This window comes from Gymnogyps californianus, chromosome 14, assembly GCF_018139145.2.
Source record: "Gymnogyps californianus isolate 813 chromosome 14, ASM1813914v2, whole genome shotgun sequence".
Lineage (NCBI taxonomy): Eukaryota > Metazoa > Chordata > Aves > Accipitriformes > Cathartidae > Gymnogyps > Gymnogyps californianus.
The window spans coordinates 19,022,695-19,050,185 of record NC_059484.1 but is presented as its reverse complement, the minus strand read 5'-3'; the positions used below and the strand labels follow the sequence as shown (position 1 = coordinate 19,050,185).

The 27,491-nt window shown below is 42.3% G+C and overlaps 1 protein-coding gene across 3 annotated transcripts in view; it reads right to left on the bottom strand.

The window, feature by feature from the left end:
* The window catches only part of FSTL4 (follistatin like 4), a 234,963-nt gene extending 209,898 nt beyond the window's left edge, over positions 1 to 25,065 (bottom strand). For 2 of the 3 annotated variants that reach the window (XM_050905332.1, XM_050905331.1), the window contains exons 1-2: positions 24,930 to 25,062; positions 10,442 to 10,475 (exon numbers count right to left, since the gene is read on the bottom strand). In XM_050905332.1, coding sequence (XP_050761289.1) covers positions 10,442 to 10,475; positions 24,930 to 25,058 — 163 coding nt within the window. In that variant the 5' untranslated portion in view covers positions 25,059 to 25,062. Of the gene's footprint in view, positions 1 to 10,441; positions 10,476 to 24,929 lie in introns of all 3 variants that reach the window. The other variant, XM_050905333.1, reaches the window with a different exon arrangement.
* Positions 25,066 to 27,491: the final 2,426 nt, after the last annotated feature.

Here is a 27,491-nt window from a genome sequence, read left to right as displayed (position 1 = left end):
TGTTGATTCTGCTAAAAGCGGTTGATGAACTTCTGTATTTAATGGGCAATAAGAGTTAAAACCTAAATATGACTATTATATAATTTAAGGAAATCTAATCATTTTGGAAAAATAAATATGGATAAAGAAGAAAGAATACTACAGAAAATAAAACAGGAAACAAATTAGATTTTTTTTAATTATCCTTTCTAAGTAACTGAGAGAAAAGTTATTCTTTAAAACATTCAAATATGAAAAGCAAAGAAAAAATTCATATTATAGGCAATTCACATCACAGAATTTCAATGAGAGAAGCAAAACAAATAGATGAAGGGGCATGCATGCCATTGTCACCTGCTTTACAGTTGCAATGAGAAACTAAATTGAAATCTTGTAAGAAGTGACATTTTGAAAAACTTCCAATTCTGCAGATGGAAAACACGGCACTTTTTTTCTTGTACTTTTTATTTTCGAAACAAGAGCATAACTTTATGCTATTATCTGCTGGCTGCACAAGGGGGATTTCAGCTGTGGCCTTTCCACCAACTATTGCACACAACAAACCACAGGAACAGACGCTTCGTGATAACCTCGACAGAGCTGGACCAATGTGCTGAACAAATTTAAAAGCCAGAATCCAACTTATGCCTTTGGAAGGAACAGGCTTTGAAGTCTATAGGTCCAGAATCACTTTTCACACATACTAATTTCATTCTGGTAAAACATGTTACTAAAAGAATTTCATAATATGTGTCCAGTAGTTTTACACTCAATTAGAAAAAGCATCTGGGCTGAGATTCAGCCCTACTGAATGTCACATCTTTGGGGCCACTTTAGCAGACAGAAATTAGAAGGTCAGCAGAAAGAAGGCACATTTTAACCTCACTAAACTTGAAAGAGTAAAAGGAGTGACAAAAAGACTTACCACCTGCGAGGGAGAGGCAAGGATGGAAAGGAGAAGGAGATGGGGACAAGATATGAGGAGCACTCTCATGCTACTTCATAAACACACATCATGCCCATGCTTCTGTTATATGCAAAACAACAAACTTCTCTAATATTCTTCAAAACATCTCATCAAACACAACAAACAAGCAGCAGGGCATAGATAAATAACTACTGCCTCATGACAAACAAGGAAATATTTATGGAAGGCTATTAAACTTGGATTACTTATCTCAGACACTGGAGCAGTTGCAGAGTCACCAATCAGCTCTGCTGACTAAATACGTATTTATAAACGCTTTAGCTGTTTTATTTACCCAATGGACCAAAATGGCTTATTCATTCTGTTCTGGTTTTATTTTGGTCTATCAAGTACAGTAAATGTGCAGTTAGGTGCATAATAAAAACTCCTTTAGAAAAGTAATTACATTACCTTACACACAGTAGATTTTCTTTCCCAAACAACAAGAACAACTGGACTATTTCACAGGCTCATAAGTTCTTATTAAAAAATATACTGACACACACTAATTACTGAGCTGAAATCTTGCTTGGAAATGTAAAGTCCAAAGGAAACATTTACAAACAAAGCAGAGCCCCGTGGAAAACCACTAATTTAAGCAGAGTATTTGCTATGGTGGCAGCCAGGGACGTGGCTATGGCAGCAACCACCTGAACGGTTCGGTTCTCCACTCCACATCCTGCGGGGTTTGGTGAGAATTGGATGTGATGGAAGAAGGTAACGGACCCACAGGTTAGTACTGCAAGGACCACTGATGCTTGCCTCAGCCACTGCCCTGGCAAAGTGAGGTACCTCCAGGAGAAGACACCAGAGCACTTTCAGAGCCTCCCCTACCATAAACCACAATGCTCCAGCTGGGTTAATCCAGGCTGGCAGCTCAACATGTTGCATCTGCCACGGGTAGAGGCCACGGCCACCTGGTTATAAGTGCCTGAACTAAGAAAGCACAAAGAGGGTAATTTCTGTCTTATTTTATCTCGTATTTGAGCAGTGAGTTGAAGCTCTGAAAATATTAACCTAATTGCTCTGCCTTATGGTTAAAGCTCAGTTCAGGAAGAAATGGCATGTTGAAACCTAATAAGTCTGTAATTGAAACTATACCATGCTCTTACACATTAAGTAGACTAGCAGCACGTTCAAAAATCGTGACTCAAACCTGATTGAGCCCATAAGTGATCCTGGACTTCGGGTTTTCTGGCTCAAAGTCTGAGTTACTTATTTTGCTAATTTCTGAGACATGCTGGATAAACTGACTTGTTTGAGAGTATTTGCACATTACATTATACTGCCATTATCAGAAACATCTGCTGCCAGTTTTTTATTCAACCCTTACAAAGAAGTTTCTTTTACAGCTGGTCTGAAAACTCAGGGTTTCCAATGCATTTGCACCTTTCAATATTATGTGCAAGCAGCGTATGCCCCCTCCATATGAAAGAGGCTTCCACATCATGCAATGCTCTGCATAACAGCAGCATTTCAGCAGAATTATGTGGCAGGACAGAAAAGTAGTATTCCATACAAATAGCAATTCACCACCCAGAACAATGGCCAACATGACTTCAACTCTCACTTTGAATTTCAACCTGGCTGCTGCTAAGGATGCTGAAGCCAACAGAAGCCCGTTTGTCTGAAAATCTCTCCTCTTATTCTTAAAGACAGCTTGTCTTAAAAGCCCAGTGCAAACCAGTCCTGCTTTACTGCTCTGGGTCAGCTGGAGATAAGTGCTTTGCAGGGGTGAAGATGCAGCCAAGACAACGTTTGTAGGACAAAGTGGTATCTTCCAAAAGACTGCCCGGTTTAGCTGGAAAAAGTAGAGGAGCTTGTGGAGTCAAGGGACGTTAGGGAAGGGAAAAGTGTTAAAGTGGTTATCTCTTGGGGAAAGACAGGTAATTTACAGACTGTGGAGCACAGAGAGATTAGAAGGAGAAGTGAAAAAGAGAGGGAGAGACTGCCCTGTGGAATAAACCTAATCTCTCTATTAAGTCTTCATCAAAGTTTGGCATTTGAGCTGGCGAGGAGGTCATCCATCTCAGGCAGGATCTGGCAGCAAGCAGCAGCACAGCACCACGACCTGTTGGCACTGATCTCCTCCCTGAAAGCATGGAGGATGCCCTTGACATGCCACGCTGGGGGACACGGGCATGGGGCAGACACTGCCAGAAGTGCCCCAAGAGGTGCAGCGCTTGGCATGTACTAGAAAAAAAACCTCTCCTTTTAACTCCAGGAAATATGCTCATCTGTCTTCCGAAGTTTCCAAATAACATGAACTGATGAGCAGGAGGAATCTACCTTCTAGGTTGGACACTACATGCTTCCCGCTGCCCGCCTCAACATGGCTTTATCTTTTTTTGCATGCTTTTGACTTAAAATTCTTGCATAGCTTGAAGCCAAAAGTCTGTTCGGTAAACTCTGCCTTGCTGTTAACTGTTCCGAGAAGCTAGGTTGATGAAGTTGGCTTCGTGGTGCGTATTTTGGTCACAAGCTTTAAGTCAGCAATTCACGTGTCATGTAATTGGTTGTGAGAAACCCTGAACATCAAGTGATTCAAGTTTCCTAGACACGAAGTAGTTCAAGGAGCCTCCTGGACCATGCCAGCAGATAAGGCCATTGTATTGCCGCAGGTCAGTGCAAGGTTTCGTGCCCCAAGTTATCTGCTGTAAACGAGCATCACTGAGGAACAACTCCAGCATCTTCCACTATTCTGCAGTGGAGCTAACTGCCGTTTGAGATTTCTACGTGTCTGGTTTTAGGATCTGATACTGCTGTGCAATATCTACCCATGGATACTAAATACAAGGAATGCAGGCAACAGCAGCACCCTGCTTTTTTTTTTTTTTTTTCTTTTTCAGTAACTTCCCTTTGTGTGCCAAGAGATCATAAGTTTGCCCGATCTCCAGCTGTTGCCCACATGCTCAAATTAGGGACTGGGACTTCTTTAAAGGTGGGGCATGGCCAAGCAGGGCTGTGGTGGGCAGCACGGTGTGGCAGCCAGCCCTGGCAGCACAGAAGCCAGCAGCACAAGCGGCTTATTCAGCTGCCAAATCAGCACAGTTCATTCTGCTTTCAGATGGAAAAAAAGAGAGATGCCTTCGGGCACATCCAGCCTCAGCACTCCACATTGGGGATACTATTTAGGAAGTATGGAATACATATATGTATTATTTTGCATCTCCCTGTAAATCCTCACAGTGTCTTGTAGTTTTCTGGCTTATCTCCATCTTCTCCCTCTCCCCACCCAGGGAAATGAAGTCTGGCCACTTCCTAAGCTTGCCTACAAGCTCCTTCTTCTGACTTCTTGCTGGTAACAGCTGCCTGGTTTCCTGCTGCTCAAGAAGTTTTCGCTTCAACTCCTTCGAGTCCATCAATCTGCTGCTCTAGCAAAGCCACATACTATTATATTTACTTACTAAACATTCATGCCCATTCTGCCATGAACAGCATTCATTCCTCCTCCTGCTCCAAAGTACTTAACTACAGAAACTGATGTATCAATTTACAAGAGCCTTAAGTCTGCAAAACCATTCTGCTTCCAGCAGTGAGAGAGCTGGGCACGCAATGGGTTTCCTATGTCTGCAGGCAAAGCTGGGCTAAACCATGGCTGCTTTCACATTTTCAGAAGTAATCCATCCGAATGAACGAACACTCATCTGGAAGCCAAACGTGACCACTAGGATCTGCACTGTTTGGTTTAGAAAACAGCTCAGAAACTCCCTGGCTGAGCTGCAACTCACTGCTCAGTGTTTGCAGCTACTTGTCCTTGTCCAGAGTCCCGTACACGTGTGCAATACCAACAGCTATAGTAAGACTGTCTAGGAGTATCTGTATTACTTTTTAATTTACTACTGTGCCTAACACTGGCTAATGAGTTGATTATTTGGGGTTCTTCCCCCTCCACATGGTTGTACTCCCTCTGTTAACTCTTGTCACTTAGAACCACAGAATATGCCAAGTTATAATTAAACACCATTGCTGATAGATACGTGGCAACAAACAATTTTGCCCCTTCCTCCCTCCCCAATTTGGGTTAGCCTGACTCTAAAATAAAATCCAAGCTAAAAAAATGCCTTGGGTAGCTCCTCGAAAATATTTTTACCTTCATTATTTCTACCTAATTCCCTGCCACCATTACAAAACTAGGCATCCCCACCGCATCATGTATTTGAAGAATAATGTTCGAGTGGGATGAGGTACAATAAATGCTGAGGAACTGCAGTTTCTCAAACTTAGAAAAACAGGAGCTAAACATCAGACTAATATTCTGACCCAGTCAAATATCCTTCCCCAGGTAACAGATTGCCATTCCCTGACAACATGTGCCCTGAAAAGCCAGAGAGAATAAAAATTTCTATGAAAACAAAGTAGCTGAGATGGGCAGAGACAATAACCTTTGTTTGAAGTAAAGACTGAGTAATTGTAAAAATCAGTATAATAAACATGGAAAAATATTCCTACTTGTGACCCTACAAAACAGGTATTTTTAATGTAAAACCTGTCCTCTGAATTTGAGGCATGTCCTGAAGATACAGCTAGTGTGTTTCTGAACATCCGACTCTATACATACATAGTATATACATATAGATATGTATATTTATTATATCATATAATCTGGATGTCACTGGGATAGCCAGACCACCAAGAATCTGGGGGTACAGCTACTTCTGAAGAGCCACACAGACACAGCTACTGATTTTTGGTGGGTTTTGACCAGGTCATAAGGAACAAAACCAAATTTCTTGGACTCTAGCAATAGGAAAAGAAAAGGATGGGAAATTAATAGGTGATTTACTACAAAAGTAATTACAGCTGATCACTTCATTGTGTTTGTGAAGGGTTTGAGGAGAGAAACGTGCCATTCCTGCCAAGTTTTGAGAGCCTTTCATCTTCCATGGATAGGTGAAAATTTGAAATGTGCGAAAAGAAAGGACGAAGTGAATCGAATTTCTAAAGGGCATTACTGTTTTATAACCATGAGTCAGTTTTTCATCTAGGACCTAAGAATTGATGTCAAGTGGCAAGTAATTAAGTATTTCTTAAGCTGTTGGCTGGATCCTCCACCACTGCTAATTGATGCAGCCCCAGAGATTTTTTCAATAAAACTATGGCAACTTGGGAAAGCTCAGGGTGTGCTATATTCTGTTGCTCCTCGCTGTGATTAGGAAACACACTGTAACAATGAGGATTGCGTATCCTTAATAAATATATATAAATACAAACAGGACATCCACAATACAGAGCTTGTGAATACTTCAGAGAGGTTTCAGCCTTTTAATTCAAAACAGATAGTTCAAGTTCATATCTTTATGGTAGTGTGATGTCACCTGTCTGAATAAATCTGGAGTTGCATCCCATTTAATAAGATTATATGGTCAGAGTGGAAGCAATCTGCTTGAACATTTCTTGGCTGAATGGTTTCAAAAGCATCTTTTGACACTAATTTGTTGAATGGATGATTGTGAGCAACATAAAAACAAATTAAAAGTTTTAAGTGCTTGGGCTAGATCCTCAGCTAGTAAACAGCAAAGGTGGTCCATTAAGTTCAGCATGGCTTTCCTCATTTGTATCTGCTGAAGATCTGGCTCTTTATGCTTAATGTGACTATACATACACTTGGGCATAGAGTTATACTCAACAGACAATTTGTTCTAGTACTGAGCATCCTTTAGGCCCACACTGCCAACAGGAGTAGGAGCATTTGTCAGCTCCAGAAGTTGCAGAATTCCCGTGTTCTTGCAACTAAAATAGTTGGGGAAACCACTGGAGGCCCTGTTCTGCTAGACATGGGCAATTTGAGGGACGTGAATGTATATGGCTTTCACATACATAGTGTGGCCTAATTTACAGCGACAGGTAAGCATCACACATTCATCTACGCTCATTACACAGTGAAAACTCACCAATCTTTAAAATTAAGCCCTGCCACTGTCAAGCCAAATGCTTACAGGCACTCCTTTCAGAGCTTGGTCCAGTGCTTCTTCCAATTTACCATAAACCCTTTAGTCTCCCAATTTTCCGCTGCATGCTATTCTCCATCCTTTTCACTAAATGCCTGTTGTGTCCACCTGATCTGCAAACTGCTGCTTTTCCTGGCTCCCTACTCCTGTTTTGCTCATCCCCATCTGCTCTCCTGCACTATTTCACTGTCCCAGGCAGCTGATGTAAGTGTGCAGGTTATTAACTTTTTTGCTCAGTTTCCCTTTCCTGTGCACTAAGGGCAGGTTGTGCATAGGAACCAGCAACAATGCTAACACCTGAAACCATATATAAACATATGGAATAAATAATGGAAAAGTATTAGATAGAAACGGGAATAGAGAGGAGACTGGATAACTGAAAAAAGGTCTGCCTGCTCTAACCTGTCCCTCGATTTTAGTTTAAAAGAGCAATATAAAGAGATGGTATTCAAATCCTGTGCTTGTTTACCACATGCTGGGTCTTCTTGAGTTTGTATTTTTGTTTTTTTTTGGTTTTTTGTTTTTTTTTTTTTTTTTTAAAAGCTAGCAACACAAAATCTGGCACCTCACACCATCTTCTGTTTTCCATTACATGAGCATAATGTGGATGGAAACTGCAGTGGGTCACATGCATGACCCACTGAGAGCAAAATTTCAACTTAATGAGCTTAAACTGAATTTAGGAAAATATTCTTGCAGCTTCTAATCAACTACCAGAATGAGGTTTTGGGGGTTAAAAGATCTTTTTTAGTCAAAAAGGGTAGTATTTGAACACCAGTTAGGCATCCCAGGAACAAAACGGATCTGCAGCCATTTCCATTTAAATTTAGAAGGAAATCAGTCTTCATACATCACAGTGGAAGATGGCTGCCAGCTGCAGCCAGGGAAGCATCTCCCCTCCGTACCACAGCAATTAAAAGATCATGTAATTATAGTTGATCTAGCATCCACAGAAGTCAAAGGAAAGCCATTCATCGACTGTAATGGGCTTTGGAGCAGCTTCAAAATTTCTCCAGCATATGCAGTCCTGACACTTTGGAACCCAAAAGCCTCCCAGTTTAACTACACTCATCCACAGCTAAAAAAGGGAGAAAGTCTTTTCACATCTCTTTCTTTCATCTAATATAAACACAACCCAGCACAACTGACCATCAACTGTCTATTAAATGGACTATTTGTTGAAGGAAATAAGTGTGACGAGTTAGTATTTACCCGTGGACCATTTGCCAACAATCAAGGCTTTGTTTCCTTTGAAAGAAAAGTGTCTGCTTTCAATCTAAAGGACTCAAACCTTTTGTCAAAAAAAAAAAGAAAAAGAAAAATTCCAAAAAGTGTAAGCCAGGATTGCTCCTCCTTTCAGCTAAAGCTCTTTTTAAATTATCCTAGTTCATCCATGAGCATGGGATAATAAAAGCAGGCACAGAGCAAGTTTGCTGCAGCTCTCACCTTTGTGGTGGTTTCTACTAGATATTTTTAAGTCTCAAAGTTTTTCAGCTTTTCAACAGAAAGCCAAATCTTCCACCAAGGGAAGGGAACAAACATAATCCCCCCACCCTCAAACATTTTCCAATCATCTAATTTCCTCAGGTAAAAACCATTATCCACAAAAATTACCATTTTAAGGAAAAAAGGCCTGAATCTTAAAATCAGATCATACCATATCACAAAATTTATAATAAATCCTTTAGTGTGCATAACAAACATTTCGACCCTCCTGTTATTTTCTTTTTCTAGCACTGAGTGGTATCTGCTCTGCACGCTTTTTAATACCAAAGAGGTTTCTGAAGGAGGCTTTTGTTGAATTATTTTCTAGGCACTATTGAGGACTAACTCCAGAGAGGAAGATACTTAATCATTGCTGAAAATCCCCAGGTAGCTCCACAAATCCACAGGCTTTTGTGACCAAGATGTATTTACATGTTTGTTAGCATTTTCTTGACTTCTGAGGAGTTTACAGTTCTTCAGACATACTTGATTATTCACAGATTGCATTGCTGGGCATAAGCCCAATTTATCTATAGACCTTAACTCCTCAACTACCATCCCCTTCTCTCCACTCCATCCATGGATCCAAGAAGCCTTCTGACAGAGAAGTTCATTATATTGAATTAATTTCTCAAAAAAGGTATGGTTTCACCTCTCCAAATGGAAGTCAAGTCTTACCCATCCTGTGAAGGCAACGAGAAATCAGCCTAACTGAGCCTGGAAATTTGGTGTCTAGAGGCATTGATCTCAAAATCCAGTTATTGCTCTGAAGTAACATTTTCCAAGCACCCACATGATCTATAAACTCAGTCCTGCTTTCAAAAATTGCTATATTTAAGTTCTTGTAGGTGTTGATTACTTTCACTGGGAAGTAAACTTTGGAGACTCAAATCATATCGGAAACAGGACTAGGGGTACTTCCACAAGATTTTCTTCATTTTCACAAGACTGGATTCAGTCTCCCTATCTATAATGAATTGCACCACAAACTGTAGCTAGAGCATGACTGAAATGTCTCCACATCCAGGATGCCAAGATGCTCTTCTGCATCTCAAAGCAGCCTTGAACCATGCAAGAGCCCTCCTCAGTCTGAGATCAAGGGAAGTCCAATAAAACTGGATTTCTTCATGAAGAGTGGCAGAAGTTTGACCAAACACACACATATGCTGGAAACCTGAGCTAAACAGATTTCACCTTTAGCAACAGCCCTATACTGAATTTATTCAAGCCTCTCTGTTGTCTCAGCCTCACAGCAAAAAAAAAAAAAACACAAAAAAATCCAAAATATTATTTGCCCAGATGACAAGTTACCCTTGGACCCGACCTTTTTCGTTTATGTAGTAAAACAGTGGTAGTTACAACCTCTTCCCAATATATGGGATGCCTGAAGCGATTAAAGAAGCTGCTGGAACAGAACAGGGGAATGCATTAATCTGTTGAACAGGAGAATGCCACTCGCTTCACGTTCTACTGAGACAGATGAGGCAAGCAACTGCCTGATCCAGAAAACATCTGCTAAACAAAACTCAAAATTAATGATAACCAGAACGAGCTCTTTGATGGCCAATTCCCACCCAGCTGCCGGGAACCATCAAAGAGCCACTCACGGCAGCAGCCAATTAGTTATTAACGCAAAAGAGTTTACAGGAGCAGGATCTGAGCTCAGGGCACCGGCACGACTCGCATTTAACACTGCTGCACCTTTGGGTGGATTTGCAGTGTGCTGATGGATGGAAAGCCTTGTCTGGACCTTTTTCTCCCTGAAATGCTCCAGGGCCAGAGTTTAGATCCTCTGCCAGCACCCAACAAACCTTGACTTGCATCCCCAATACCGTCATGCAGTTCTGTGCTGAAAGAGCAACTTTTCATTGGGGGCGGGGGGGGAATCTACAATTTGCGACACTAAGAACTGTCAGGTGAGCGTCAGGAGGCAGTCTCTTTGAAATCCCACAGCAGTATGCTCTTTCAAGTGTGTAAACTCATGTTTGTTTTAAAAAGTTACTGCAAGAATACTCAACACCAACACACACATTGAAAGAAAACTGTATTTTTTTCCTACCTTTTCTTCTTGTAACTTCAAACCTTCTGGAGTCCTATAAGGAAAAAGAGAATTTTTTTGTGGTTTTTTTTTTTTAAATACAAGAATTGTTCAAAGGCAGCATGAACAGAAAACCCTAAAAACACTAGTCATTGTCCCAGAGAAGCATCTATGAAGCTCTACACAATAACTGAGGAGTAATTACAAGCATATATTTCAGTTTGTCCACAGATAATTGATCAATATATCACCTAAAATGATTCATCATTCTGTGATAAGTTACATGGTTGAGCACAATATCTTTCTTTAAAATGGATTTTTTTTCTCTATTGATATTAAAAGGGAGCAGCTAGGAGGGTTATTATCACTATACCAAGGATTTAGGGTTGAGGAGGGAGGAGCCATTACAGATATTTTTAGCAGAGACTTGTTCAAATACGTGCATAATTTCAAAGCAACCAGACTACTCATGCTTAGAGCTGAGGGCTCATTTCAGTCTTTGCACACCTACATCATTTGCCCTATTTCTTGCAAAGCATCACTACCATCTCTAATAAAGAAACTTCTTTTAAGAAGGCATTGCATAAAGTCTCAAAGGGTATTGGGTTCCCAGACAACACTATCTACTTATACTAATGGTGAGACTCCAGAGGAATAAATATTTAATTCCAAGCAGTAACATTATTTATGGGTTAATTACAAATACTTATAATTTCCATCATTCGAGTTACTTCTTGCAACCAGTATTAAAAATAGGGGAATCACAGAGGACTCTAAAAGACCATCTTGCCTGGAGTCACGTTGACCTGGACAGTGCCCGCTGATGGATGATGCAGGATTAACCCCACTGAGTGCAAACTTAAACCTGTTAGACCCCAAAGTGCCATCAGGCCCCAGCACCGTCTCCACCATGGTACCCCCCACAGCACAGACACAGGGAAGAGGAGCAAGCTCTCCAGACCCCTGCCAAAAGCTCATACGGCAGGTTTTTAATCTTATGGATGTGCCTTGTTTAACCTCACTTCATTCCCTTAGTGCTCACTGTTCTCAGATGTTTGTTTATCAGAGAATGAAATAACAAAAAGGTTTGTTTCTCTCCTCCTTTTGATAGGAAAACAACACATGGCCTCCCCGCACATCTGAGCTTTCTGGCCCACCTGATGCTTATTATAGTTTTATTTGTAGTTTTTCACTTTTTTAAAAAACTAAAGTACCTCCCTGCAGACTGTGTTTAGACAAAGGGAAGTAAAGCACAGTGCTACGCATCTAATGAAATATATCCACAGTCCCCTTCTGCCGTATGAGCGCCCTGCCACAGGGTAATTGAAAATATGGAAAGCCGCCACTGCAGCACATGATAAAAAATACAGAGCTTTTCAAAGTGAAAGAAGATAGAAATAAATAAAAGAAAAAAAAAACAGCTTATGGAAGTAACAACAGTACCTGCTCAGCTAACTCCTGAAGGCCTTGCCTCCCTCACCTGAATACATCAGACAGCATCACGTAATTCAGAATGAGGGGTTTTATTCAAGGATGTAACATTACACACACCGCACGCTACAGTGTTGTAGCTATTCGTTTACTGCCTACAGAAATGCTCCTTTCTGCCTCCCGTCCCTCTCCCAAGACCCCCGCGAGGGCCCAGCACGGGACAGGGCCCAGCACGGGACAGGGCCCAGCACGGGACAGGGCCCAGCACGGGACAGGGCCCAGCACGGGACAGGGCCCAGCACGGGACAGGGCCCAGCACGGGACAGGGCCCAGCACGGGACAGGGCTTGCCCCAGCCGCGGTGTTCCTCCAGCCCAGGGAATGAAATCGCATCAACCATTTCCTGGCCCAGCTCCGCTCAAACGTGGTGACAGTTTATACTTTGTCCGTTGTCACCAGTTGTGTAGGCAACAGATGCTGCTTCTCTTTCCTACAAGTGACTGGCAAGCTGTCTTTCTCGAAAACAAAGGTTTCGCCAAAACCAAGAAGGATCAGAACAGCACAAATGGTCTCCTTGGCACCCTCCAAGTCAACTGAGGGGGACAAACAAAAAGTGGGTATTTGCTTATAAAAATACTAAGTCATTATTCCCTGTAGGATGCTACCTCAGTGATCTTGAGCAATATGTAAAATGGCATTCAGGATTAGTACAGACTTCAAAGCATTTATCCTCTTTAGGCAGCAAAGCTCTGAGCTGTGTAGACAGTTATACTCCAGGGACCTCTCAGAGCTTTTCAAAATATTAGTTTGAGAGGTGGGGCATAGGATAAAAAATTCAGATACAGCCTGCTATCATTAAGCCCGTGTACATGTAATATATGCAAAAGGGAAGAGTACTTTTAAAGTTCCCCTGGAGTCCCTCACTTTTACAAGCTGTTCAAATTCTCTGCAGTTCAAAAGCTTAGAAACACTAAAACTAATTACAACTATTACATTGATCAAAAGAAAAAAAGACAATCACACTCTATAAAAAATTCAAGTGTCAGCTCACTTGTATTAAATACCCTTTTGGTATTTCCATGAAAGGAACTGCATAGACATCGTGAAAAACAAAGGATGGTCTTCAAAGTTTCTTCTTTTACTCTGTTCCCCTTATAATTATAAGCTCTAATCAATGTAAACTACCCCAAAAAACAGATGCAGGATTCAGAGGAAAAGCTTGTTAGAAATGCAATGGGAGAACGTGAGGTCAGGCTGCAAGTCATCACTTCCCATTACCTGGGAGAATACCAGCACTTGGTATGTCCCCCAAAATGTCCCCTTCCATGGAGAAAAGACCAATGGCATCGAGAACACTCAACATTTCAGGAGAGTACACAGGGAAATGGGAAAAATACCTGGCAACCATGGCAGGGCTTAAGGAGCAGCCACAAAAAGGCATCAGCTCCAGGTAAGAGACACAACTGTGGTTTCTATCCCTCTAGTGAAGTGAAACTAGGGCAAGGACTCATTTTTCTTAGTTTGCCTCAGCCAAATCATTTCTCTCTTCTGTAGCACAGAGAAGAAGAAACGATGCTAATTTTTCTCCTTGAGGGCATGTTGAACATAAGACCTTTCTATTAGTGATCTAATATACCACTAAGAGACATTACCAGCAAGTCTGGCCACAGGCACAGCACTGAGCCGCACGCTATGACTTGGGCAATCTCTTCACAAAAAGTATTCGTCGCCCTTTCTTTGAAGTATAAGATACTGCTCTCAAGTAAAAAAAAAAAAAAAATCACACAGAGGTTTTAATAGTGTTACTAGTAGAGAACCAAACTATTTTGATAAAAATGACACTAAAGTTCTCGGATGCATTGCCCGAGGAACACTTTTCTGCAGAAGCCATAAAGCATATGGTTATAAATGAGACTTATTTCATGGGCACCATTTAATGACTGCAAATTCCTTTAACTAAAAAATCTAATTTTATCAGAGCATAAATCATATGCTTTGAAGGGAAAAATTTGTTTCAGATTTCTCATTCCTTCTATAAAGCTTCTTCATGAATACCATTTTAAATAGCATTTCATTAATGCAATACAACAGTTTTATTTGTCAAGGTTCGCTTTTAGCACCTATTTTCCTCCTTTTTAATGTTAGTTAATTGAATGCAGAATAAAAGGTCCTTCTGTTCTGTATCTGAAGTGCCTAATCATTGTTATGTGGAAATCAATGTAGTACGTTTGCTCCAGTATTGCTTTTCACCAGACATGTAGCTATACTGAAAAACTGCATCTCCAAAAGACCGACCAACCCAGTGTCAGTGCATGAGCGCAGATATAGTGTCACCAAATACGATTACTAATCCTGCCTGGATTAGGAGGGACAAAAATAAAAATAAAAATCAGAAATACAGTTCACTCCCCGCTGTCACACAGCTTCACTCCCCCATAGCTGCCGTGTGTTGCACATCAAACACCTGTGTGAACCTTACGCAATTTTACAACCATTTTGCACAAAGCCCTTTTCTGCTCGTACAAAAAGGGAATGCCAGTCTTTCAGAAGACAGCATCTAGATGTCCTGCCAAGGCATAATAGCCGGTTTGTGTCACAGGCTCCTGATTAATGCTGAATCATGGGCCCATGGATGAGCAGAGCACTTCTGGAATGAAGAATCAGATTTCATTCAGAACAAACGTGGGGTGGGGAAGGAACTTCATTGTGCAGAGTTAAAATACAACTACACAGAGGGAATACATAATATAGTACAGTGCCTGGCAGCTAACTGTCATGGTTTAACCCCAGTTGGCAACTTAGCACCCCCCAGCCTCTCGCTCACTCCCTCCCGGTGGGATGGGGGAGAGAGTCGGAAGAGTAAAGGCGAGAAAACTCATGGGTTGAGATAAAGACCGTTTACTAGGTAAAGCAAAAGCTGCACGTGCAAGCAAAGCAAAACAAGGAATTCATTCACCACTTCCCATGGGCAGGCAGGCATTCAGCCATCTCCAGGAAAGCAGGGCTCCATCACGCGTAACCATTACTTGGGAAGACAAACGCCATCACTCCAAACATCCCCCCCTTCCTCCTTCTTCCCCCAGCTTTATGTGCTGAGCATGATGTCCTATGGTCTGGAATATCCCTTTGGGCAGTTGGGGTCAGCTGTCCCGGCTGTGTCCCCTCCCAGCTCCTTGTGCACCCCCAGCCTCCTCACTGGTGGGGTGAGAAGCAGAAAAGGCTTTGACTCTGTGTAAGCACTGCTCAGCCATAACTAAAACATCCCTGTATTATCAACACTGATTTCAGCACAAATCCAAAACACAGCCCCATACTAGCTACTGTGAAGAAAATTAACTCTATCCCAGCCAAAACCAGCACACCAATGTGCTGCAAACAGATTTACTGATAGTCATTAGTGATGGATCCAAGCAGCAAAACCACTCTCAGGTTATTTGGTATCTGTGTAAATAAAACCTTTAAACACCTCTGTATAAAACCATACCTACATTTGTCCTATATACCCACAAAGAACATATTGTGCACTACACAAGGCAATGCTCTCTTCTTCCTGTAAATCCCTGTTGCAGGGAGAGCAGGCTACATGAGCTTCTGCTCTTCTGCTGCTGAAGCAGGAGGCCCCTCATCTCCTGACTCCGCTGGAAAAGGGGGCATCACACTGTTTGCAGGGAGCACACAGCACCTCCCTAGCTCAGGCTCCAATTTCCACAAAAACCACTTTACAGTCAAAGGTTTTCTTTCTCAAATATTGTATTTTACTTCTGTCTCCACTGAACTCATGTTTTTTTGCACTCTTGGACAATGGAAGATTCAGCTTCAACTCTCCTGTGGTTGAGCAAACTCAAGTTTGCTGGACAGCCGTATTCGGCATCTTGGTGTACGGCCTTCGGGGTGCTGCTTTTGAATGCCTTTAACAAGTGAAGCCCAGGAAGTGCAGAAGAACCACCACTACATTAAGAATACCAATTTCTCTGTTAAGATCACCTCAGCTTACCTTTATTACACCAATGCTAACCAGCAGTTGATCATTTTTGCTTTTTAGAGCTGCATTCAAGTAATTGGGGGGCACAAGGAAGGACCATGTGCATGTTCCTCCTAGCTTTAAAACTACAGGCAAGACCAACACACTGAAGGGCTAATTTCTGATTCGAAAATAGTGACCTATGAAGCCCAAGAAATTGCTGTACCAAACCATGGGGACTGTCACGTAGAAACCTAATTCCCACACCTCACGGGCAATCCCTATTAATAACATCCACATATTCTCTCCAGCCAAGGAATGAGCAGGCAGAGCAGAACAGTCATGTGGATGCTCTAACTACAGTAAATGATTATTGCAGCATGAGCAAGGGGAGGTCATTCAGAAACAAAGCTAATCCAGGACTGTCTGCAGGAAGCACAGTATGAAGCAGAGCCTCCCCACAGCTTTAAAACAGCCGTGGGACTGGGGACAAGACGCGGTCACACAAACGAGCTGCTCTTGAGGTTCTCCTCAACTCTAGAAAAAGGACACAGTCCAGCCTTTAGGCAGGTAATATTAACCATCTACAGCAGGTTAAAAAAGTGTCATTAGCTATCTAGAATTTATAACTGCTTGATGCATGTATAAAGTCACATCACTAGAAGCTGCTGTGCATGATTAAAAGCAATCTGTTAACCTGGATCCTACAACTGTGGACTAGATATTAAGGTGTATGTATAATACACACCCTTAGCAGTCTTAAATAAAAATATGCCAACCCACTACTAAAATAGCCCATGGTTTGACAACAATCACAACCACACGTGCTTTGTCACACACATGGTTCCCCAGTTCAGGGCTGGATGTACTTGCACCGCACGCTCCTGCCCACAAGGCACTCGCAGGACAGCCCCAGCGCTGCCCCGTGGGGCTGTGGACCAGGCACAACAAGAGATGGAGCACGGGACAAGGCTCCCTGCCCTGAAATACTGCTCTGAAACGCATGCAGAGTCTAGCACTGTTACAAATTACAGTAGCTACACGGTACTTTATAGCTGGTTTGTAAGTGACATGCAATGCACAGACAAGTTACCAACAGGGAGGGAAAAAGGACTGTTTCCTGATTTTTCTGTAACAGTTGCTCTTCCTTTTGTCCCTGCACATCCACATGTGGCCACATGCAATTGCCTGCATTCTAATCTGAAGAGAAAAGTGAGCACACTTTGCAAGGTTAGTAATTAAACAGTCACAATTAGGCTTGAAATCAGGAAAGGCAAGTTCCTGTCTGCTATTTCTTCCTAGTTTTCCTCTGACTAAAACCAGAGGATGGCTGCTTATAATCCAGACATGCATAGAGGCACATCACAAGCAGGAATCACTGAGCAATAGCTCAATGTAGTATTTTAAGGTGCAAGTCTTCACAGTCCAGTGTCTCTTTGTAGTTCTCTTTCTTTCCCAACTTCCTCCATTTGCAGACCAGTATTCACTGAGATTTGTATACGGCTGTGCATTTGCCATCCTCTTTTTGTTAGCAGCCTCTGATCCCACAAGCACGATGCTGAACACATGCCACCACATTCGGTACCGAACAGGTACCAACTGCCCTCAAGTACAGCAATTCATAGGGATAACCTTGCAGTGTTTTCAGTCTCCTGCCCTTTAATACTGATGTAGATTTAGTCAAAAGGAGTCCCTTTTTTATGGCCATAAGCAAAGGTTAACATAGGGGACTTTGCCAAAAAAAAAAAAACCAATTAATGCAGCAGATGGAAGAGATGCAGAAGAACAGGCGACACATTTCAGATCCACAAGTTGCCTGTATTGCTGGACTGCAGCAACCCTCTTACCAGATACTTTGTGGAAGAGACTGCAGTGCTTGTGCAAGGGGATAAATCAAATTCAGCACATGCAGCTGGGCTCATGCTGGGTCTATCACTAAATTAGATGTTACCTCTGCACACACCAAGTCTCCAGGGACCTGCTCTCAGGATCAGCCTAACTGCTGTACAATTTCTAAATATACAGCCCCGACTCATTTCGCAAATTAATAAAGAAGTGGCCATTGCTATTAATAGATTATCATCCCAGGGAATTTTTTTTCCCCTTCAGAGCGTGCTCTTCCTTATCTCAAGCGAGGGGTCAAGAAAATTACGCTGACATCCAGTACAAGGAAAGGTGAGGCACTCTGCATACAGATTGTAGCATTTGCAGTGGTTATGACTAATACGCAGCTTAGTTTGACAATCAGGATTTTCTGTTTACAACTGTGAATACAGAATATTTTCAGAAAAGATGTTAATGAGGCAGAGAACATCCACTTTATTTTTTTGAGCAGGCATGAGGGAAAAAAAATAAATCATGCACTACTGTTTAGAGAAAGCTTGCTATCAGTACAGATGCTGGCAATTTAGATTTGTCCGATCTGGTATAAACATTGAGAGAAGCTCTGATGTCTCACGTCACACAGTATCATCTGCTCACCCATACGGTAGCTAATTGAGATAATTGCTGCATCTCTGATTTTACTCACTACTGTTTCTGGACTTCAGATGAGAAACCCAGGTATAGCTCCATAAACTTCCACATTGTCATAGGGAAGCTCATGGGATGCCTGTTTTAGAACCCCCAAATTTGCAGATGTACCCTCCCTAATCTAAAAAACTGAGAATTCCCCTGCTTGATGGTAGAAAGTACTTTAAGTAGAGCTGTCTTCCTTTAAAAACTACTGCTACAGCCTTTTTTTTTGGAAGGGAAAATATGCTACATTTGGAAAAAAAATAGTCAATATTTAGTCTTTTAAGGTTAAGTAGCTTCTGAACAGAATATCAGAAAGTGTAACCCTCTGCCACATCATAGCCAAGTTAAAATTGCCTTAGATTTCTTTTTTATTTGCAAGATGTTTTACTCTGGTCTTATTCTCTGCTTCAGGAATATACCAGCATTTCCCTGCCCCAGGTATGATTTTTCACAGTTGCTCAACTGCGACATGAGAAAAACTTACAGAAATTTGATTCCTGTGGTCAGTTTGTGCCACAGCTCAGCACAGAGCCGGGCACCCCGAGCCCATGGTCCCTCCGCTCCCCAGGGGACGGCATCCAAGCACTAGCTACCTCCAGTTACAGCACCAAAATTCAAGGTCCTCAGTATCGAGGGCACCCCTGCAGCAGCTGGTGGCCCTGGCTGCTGGGAGCTGGAAGGTGATAGCCCCCAGCAGGCTGGGCAATACAGGCTCACCGAGAGGTATCATACACTGCATCTTACCAGAAGTTTAAAAAAAAATAAAGGAAAGGGGATTTTGGTTCTGTAAGGGACTGCATACAAGAGGTTTCATCTTTAAGTTGTGCTACAGATGCATCCTGACAATTCCTGACACTCTCACTATTGAACCATAATCATCTATGTAAACTAAAATTCTTCAAATTTTATGCTGTTATTCAAGTATACAGTACCTGCCTTGTTCCAAGTAACCAACATTCAAATTTTCTAGTACTTCAAGCATAACAGCATCCCATAAATAGCATTTATTAAACCCTCTGGGTACCATCCCATAAGATATGGCATTTATTAAACCCTCTGGGTACCATCCCCTAAGATACAGCATTTATTAAACCCTCTGGGTACACAGGAGGGGGTAGGTGGGGTTTGGGGATGCAGAGGAAGGACCCCAACATGTGTATCCAAATACTACGAAAATATTCCACAGCACCTTGAACTGCAGATACTCCGATAACCAGCGCTCAGAGCAAAAGCTTCTCATCTCCACAGGGATAATATACTAGTTAAGATTTAGAATTGTCTACAAACAGCAATTACAGCTTGTTAGAGATAACACATAAATGCAGGTAACAAGGAGTGAATTATCAGTATATACCAAAGTGATACAAAAATAAATTTAAGTCTTGTCTCCCTTTACCTTCATTAATGCTTAAAACAGGAGCAGGCTGTAGCCCAGTATAGATTTTAATTCAAATCTGATTCTTTCCTTCCTTTCTCCAAACTGACTTACAAGCAGGAAGAGCGCATGCATGGCAGAGAATACATTACCAATAATAATTCTTAAAATAAATACCAGGATAGTAGATCCTCAACTGCATACAAAATTGATACACTGTGCCTGTCTTATTCCAAGCTCACGCTCTGAAATTACGCCTCTATTTCAATTATACGCAAAAGCTTTTATCAAAAGCCTTTGCAATTTTGTACCTTACTTCCCAAAGCACTCCTTTCGCAGTCTGTCAGATTAGGAAATACGACTTTGCTGAGGGAAGGAGCACAAAATCATCCCCATGACTCCCCTGCTGCTTGGAATAACCAACTGTGGTCTTCAGCTGCAGCAGTAAGTGAAACAACATTTAAGAATCTGAAGATAATTAGGAATTTCAGCAGTAATTGATACTCCTGGACAAGCACAGTTGAGGCTGTGAGTGGATGCCAGAGGGATGCTTTATCCTGTGCAGGATGGCACTGAAGGGCTGGTATGACCCAGCTGTTTGCAGTCGTGGTGAAGTTTAAGGTGACATTTATTACTTGGAGATTTTAAGCAGTTCAGGTGTCATGCAAGTAATAACTAATGAACAAGTCAAATGATGGATATCCTATACAGCCAATACCTTCCAAATGCCAATAAGAAAGTTATGGTACCTTAAAGAAATGAGCATGTTTGCTACATTCATTAGCATAAAAATAGGTGTTAGTATAACTACACATCATACATTGAGGTTGGTGATATCATTTAAGCCATAAGCCAGATAAGGTAACAAACGTCATGGGTAAAAATTATCAAGGACCTGAAATAATATTGGCACAGCTGGTCTAGTTTACCCTTGAACTGTGCTGTCACAGTCCAAATTAGATATACCACTGCACACCAACAGTGTCTTGCTCCTTACAGGGAAGGCAGTTAAGGTGCATCAGTGAGGTACAAACATCTTGCAGCACAGAGAGGGGCAAACGTGCCAGTGCTTGGATCTGCAAGAGCCACCGGTACTTGTGTGAGCACATGGAGCATCACTTGCGAGCTCTGTGCTGGAGGAGCCTCCCCAGGGACACAGCTCTTCTCCCCGCAGGAGCGTGGGGTGCTGTGCACGTGTTTCTGGTGTCTCACGGGACTTCTTAAATAGGAGGATGGGTGGCAAAAACAGAGCATGGCGTAAAAGCCAAATGAAAGCAATTAAGTATTTCTACAAAACCACAGAGCAGTTCTGGTTCTGTAGCCCAGAGCAGACCAGAGGACGCCTGCCAGTCTGAACTGCAACCGCTCAGGAGCTATCAGTGACATCCAAATATTTCCTTTAACAATTCAGCACAGAACAAGTATACATGTACCACAACACAGGATTATTCTCCACTTTCACACTATCCAGCCAGGACAATATTGTTCAGGCTACCTGCCAGCAGTGCCCCAGAAAACATAATACAGAATTTAATTTCTGAGACGCAGCGCTGTGCCGACTTGTGTTTGAGGAGCTCCCTGCAGCAGATGGGAGACCTGGAAGAGCTGATGAAGACCTGCAGCGCTGCTCTGCTGCACCACGGGTTGAGAAGAGGAGATGAAAAACTTGCCCCAAGAACCATGGCAAAACCAGCTTGGCTTCAGCACATACAGAAAAGCAGCCTCTCACACAGAAAGCAGGGAACAAGAGAAGGAAAGCTAGCTGTCACACTTCAGTAGTTAATAAGATGCTTTTGTAAAATATCCCAATAGGTTGAAAAATCAGCCTGAGCTACTAGCGTGGATTACCTTGTAGAGACTGAGTGGAGTTCTCCTTCAAATCCGAACTCCAGGTTTATTTCAGACCCAGATTGGTTACGTCTCTTTTCTGCTGTGCTCATGCTGGAAACAACCTTCACAGCCACTGCCGCTGGCAATGACTCGCAGAGCTACATTTTTGAGAATTCCTTTCAAGAAAGGAGAGGTGACCCCCGATCACATCACCTCATCCTCCATGGGCAACTCAAAGCCCTTCTAAGCCAGCACAGAGCTGCCCATGAAATGTGGACACCTCTAAAATGTCCAACTTCAGCGTGGAAACAGCCTTGCTGAAGGCAGAGGCAAAACTTGTCCAAAAGTATCAGCCCAGAGTGGTGAGCTCTATACATTTAGGTATTTTGGCATATATTCAACTCAGTAGGATTTAGTCCCGTGATGGTTCAACCCTGGGAAGCTGCACCTCCTAGCTCCGCAGAAGTCCATGTGCAGCACCCAAAAGCTTCAAGAGCTTTCCAGCACCCTCTGGAACCAGCCTATGAGAAGTTTCACAAGGTAAAAGTGACAGCAGTATTCTCCAAAATTAATACGGACCAGGCAAGCTGCAGCTTTTCAGTTAAATACTAACTGAAATACTAACTAAATGCAGTTGGCCTTTTTTTAATTAGGTTTTCTATTTTAGTTCATTGTACACCCATGGAATTTCAGACTGCGTGCACATGTTTATTAACTATTCTAATCAGGACTGAAAATATTGCCGAAAACAAACCTCTTCTCAGGAACACCCCATAAATTTGAGGTGGAAGGCTGAGCATCAAGAAAACATACACCATCGCTATGTTGGAGAGTTAATTTCTCATGCAGAAGGGCTGTATATTGCAGTTTATGGCCTCAAGACTTATTTTTCCTTTATAAATGCAAAGCACAGCTGCAATAATTCTACCACAGACCATGAAGAAATCGATTTAGCAATCTGAACATAAATTAAGCAATGTTTTTGATTCAGTAAACTTGTTCCTATGCAGATCAGAACAAGTATTAGTGAAGGTCAGTGACCCACACCCAAGTATTTGCTTTGATGAAGTTCCTAGGAATTTTAGATCAGAGCACACTTCAAATTATTTGACCTGTAAATTAACCCTTTACACTTTTTTAAAGCAATTTTAGTGAACTGCTAGGAGCTTTTCTATTTGTGATTCAATGTTTTAAACGCATGTTAATGGAATTACATATTAATCAAACCACAAATTTGGTAACTAACCAACTTGTCACGAATAAGGAGCTCCAAAGCGAACAAAGCCCAATATCACTAGAAAAAGATTTCATTGTGATTTTTATTATTAAAAAGGTATTATTAAAAAGACTAAACTATTTTCTGAAAGACAAAATAAATGCCTTTTGAGAGAAAACAGAAGTTATCTCAATTTCACTGACCTACCCGAAAGCTATGTTCAGGGCTTCCAGATTCACCTTGATGTTTGGTGCCACACCGTATAAAGACTATTTCTTGTGGAACAAGCTTTCTGTACAGTTACTTCTTTAAAAATCTGCACTATAACTTACATCCCTTGAAGCTCTTTAACTGCATTCTTCGTACATTAAAAATTTTAATATTCACACCTGTTAAATTCTGTGCAAATCTGAACACATACATTTCTAGCTTAGATCCTTTCACCTCAAGCAAGATCAAGTAATCGGTACAATAACTTCATGGTTTTTAGAGGAAGATCAAATGAATTAATGTCTTTCAAGTAGTATAATAGTTCTACAATTTATGTTAAAGTAAATCATTTGAGTAATGAATTTAATTCCTCAGAGTAGCTTTTTCAAAAAATCAAAACTAATATGCATTAGTGAGGAATGAGGGGTTTTTTAAATGCAAAAGCATGCAAAATATTTTATTATTTTTAATAAAAAAGCAAAAATTATCTGAGACAATACAAGAACGTGTTCAACAGAGTGCCAGTGTACTACCTGAGTCTACACAGCAACAAAATAACAGCGGAGGTGTGGAGGGGAACTGTTTTTCTTCACTTTTACAGAACAGAGGATTGATACCTCAAGGAAAAAGTACACCTGGGACAGAACTTGGAACTGCAGAACCTCCAACTCCACTGAAATGATTTTCGAGTCCTGCTAAGCAGCAAAAAGCATCTTTTTAATTGGCTTAAACTGCTTTACTGAAATAATGCACACAACTGTGGGTATTTGTAGATGGGATGTGACTGGGAGAAATGGGATTCTCCAACTAGAACAAAATCCTGAGGCTTAAATAGATTCAGTTGCAGCATGAATCCATCAAGGGCTTATCATTAACCTGGCACTGACTAATGTGTCTGCCAGTATGTAAGTGTTCTAGGCAACGGCAGTTAAAAAAATGCCAAAGTCTCCTTTCCCTTGCCTCCCCCGCCATCTCCCACTTTCAGGCATCTGAGCAATCATTTAGCAAACCTACGATAATTGGGAACTAATTAAATAACTAAAATTGTTTCAGCATTCATCCTTTTCTTTTCATGAAAGTCACATTTCTAGATTTTTATGGCCTTATTCGCATGCCTCAGACTCAGACACGTGAAAATCTGAGCCTACCCACATCCGTGCAGCAAGCCACACTGCGAGCTCTGGTCCAGAAAGCCACCGTCCCTGCTGGGACAGCCTGCACCGGACGCCTATCAGAACGGGGACCTGCTCGATCCACATCACTGCAAGGAAAGCCAACACTGTCACCTTCAGCACTGAAAACAGGTTCAGCTTCTTCTCCACTCCCACACGCCCAGGGACTGAACGCTGAAGAGTGCATTAATGCACGAGGAGTCCCACCTCCCCATCGAGCCAGGCATTAGGGGTCCTCTCCAGCTGGATGAAGATCACCACCCCTCGCTATGGCCACCATGTTCCCTTGGTCCCTTTCCGATTACTTTGCGCTTTGCAGGGGTTTGACATCAGAAAGTCGGGAGGCAAACGCTCTGGGCAGTAACTTTGCTGGTTCTCTCAGAACCACCTACGGCTCAGTTTTCCCTTTTTTTAAGCAGCAAAAGGACTTTTTTCAGGTTTCACCTGAAGGTCCAGTGACCCAAATGAAGAGCCAGGACAATATCTGCTTACTAAATTTAGCTTCATTGGTCCCAGCAGCCCCAGGACAGAGCATGCTGTAAAGTCTTTGGGGCAGAGACAGCATCTCCACAACGGCCAGATGCACAATTTCACTCCCAGAACGATGTCAGTATACTCAAAAAGTATAAGAGCTTCTGCTTCACTGTTTCTTCATTGACCTCCTCAGCAGGCGTTTAATACAAATATACATGGATAAGCCCTCACTTGTTTTCTGTTTTCACAGTATGGAGAGCCTGAACACAGCAAAAAAATAGAAATACAAGAGTTGTAGCTGCAGCAGCAGCAGGTGTACAGTACCTCTTGATGCAACCTCCCCGCATCCGAATACAGCCTTCTGCTCCTGTCCGCATCCATCCATCCCCTCGTGACCGACGGGAAAACCCCAAGCAATACGAGAGATAACCAAAAGCTTCTCGATTTCATCATTTCACGTCTGTTGAAAACAAGAGAACAGTCATAAAACAATCGTCTCACAACAAAACTCAGCTCAGATTCAATAACACAGCGGAAGCTTCAGCTGACAGCGCCCATCCACACCCGGTCAGTGCCAACGGAGCTGTGCAGACTCCCACAGCACATGCAGCAAAACACCCATTTTCCTGTTTTGCACCCATCAGTGTATTGGCAATGAATTCCCACATTGTAGCAGTTTTGTGAAACATTCACCCCAAAACTATGCTCCACAGGACACGCTGTTCCCAGTCTGTTCCCACACAGCACCTGCAGAACAGGAGTCCTGGGGTTTCCAAATCTAACTACCGCGGCCAAAAGCAAATCACATCAAAACACAATATTATGGTACTGCGGAAGCCAAAGGGTGACTTCATCCCATCTCCAGAACCCCTAGCAGCACAGGGTCACTCATAGTCAGGGACTCACACTTGTACCCTCAGCAGATCTTCAGGAAAGCCCCAGACACCCACGTTCACTACTTTGACCACTGAAGGCTTCCAGCAATGTGACAGAAGATATCACTATTCCCCTCCGATTCAGAGGATGATGAAGATACAGCCACTGCCACCCCCTTAGGCTACGATCAGGTTTGCAGGGCCAGCCAGGGTCTGACAGCTGACACCCAAAACACAGGATCAGGCATTCTTCCCCCAGCTGAGGGCACCTGCCCAGATGGTCACCAAACCCACTAAAACTTGCAAGACCTTAAACAAATTCTGTGCTGAAGAGGGTTGATGTGTTTCTCCAACCATGACACAGGGGAGCCCCACCTGGGGCTGTGGTTTCTCCACTCATTTGCCTCTGTCCCAAACGGTGACATTTCCAATCCCTCCCAGACTCGTCCTACTCAGCAGCAGCACCACCTCCCCAGCAGCACCCCACCACAGCCCCGCATCAGCTGCGGGGGACTGGGAAGATGCAAGCAAGGATTTCCACCACAGCCGCATCCACTTTGAGCAGCAGTTCGTGTCTTGTGGGGTTTTTTTTTTTAAAAATTTGGAAGTAAAACCAATGCAGTTACTCAAAGTGTTGTCAGATGGAACTACCATGTGTTCCATACATGCGTAGCCCAGTGCTGGTGCCCTGGAAGCTCAGCCAGGAGAGCTCCGTACTTCATCTGAACTTCTTTGGGAAGAGGACACCAGACTGTGTCATTACTTTTTCACAATAAAAATACCAAAGGAGTCTTCAGGCCTGGTACCATTTCCGTGGTAGCTGCGAGAAGTTTTGACCTTTCACGGCAGCTGAAGAGGATGCTAACACGGACCCGTAACGAAGCATAATGACCACTTAATGAAGCAAGCAATGGCATTTCTATAGCATGCAAGTGACAGGCTGCTGCTTGATTTGAGCAATATCCATTAAGAAGGCGAGTTACCTGCTAATGGCAAAATTAAGCCTAGCTGAATTAAGCCACCATGACATACCTTGTCTTGACGGGACTCATTTTACAGTGTTCTCGTGCCGTGTATTTGCTGCAGGGTATATCCAAGCCTTGGTGCAGCACTATTACTTTTGGAGCCATGACCATTTACACCAGCACTGACTTGGTCTCAGCTATTTCGTCTGCCCAAAGATGCACCGTCAATAGAACGAGCGCAGCCTAGAGCTGCTGCACACCATGCACCCGTGGCGTTCAGGCATTGCTTTTTCTCAGCACTAATGTAAACACCCTGAATTGAGAGCACTCAGGATGAAATCAAAATTTATTAGGCTTTCTAAATTCCAATTAGAAGCCTCAGATGTAACGTTACTGGGGCTACAAATAAATGTTTAATAAACCAAAGTCACTATATCAATAAGCGACAAGTACATTGTTACATTATGAATTGCTCTTGCACAGCAATACTGTTTCTCACATTTTTAATAGAGGTATTTTGTATGCTCAGTTGATACCACCACAGCAAATACAACTATTTCACTTTGCAGTTCTAGAGACCTCTGACTCATATGCTGCTTGAAATTACAATCCTAGAGCAAAACAGGGGACTAGCTAGTTTAATGTATATTTAGTAAATAACTAGCTGCTAGAAAACATGATGGTGTTTGGATTAGGATGCCTGCAACACAGATGAAACTGAAAGGGCAGCCTCTACCTGCTAGAAACTCCGGTTGTTTTATAAATGGAATTTGTAGAACATCTTTCTCTAGAGTCAGTTTAGAAATTACTTATTTTTATTGCATACTGACTGACAGTACACTAATTGCTCTCACTCATAGTAAAAGGAAGACGCACTAATATACATTGTACATCTAAACAGCCTAAACCAAGCAACAAATACGCACCATAAATATCAAGTGAGGGTTAACTCTGAAATCACACAGCATTTTCATGTCACTTGGCATCCTAAACCATAGCTCAGCATCACCTTACCCTGAGCTAAGTGGAAGGCTCCTTGCAGAATC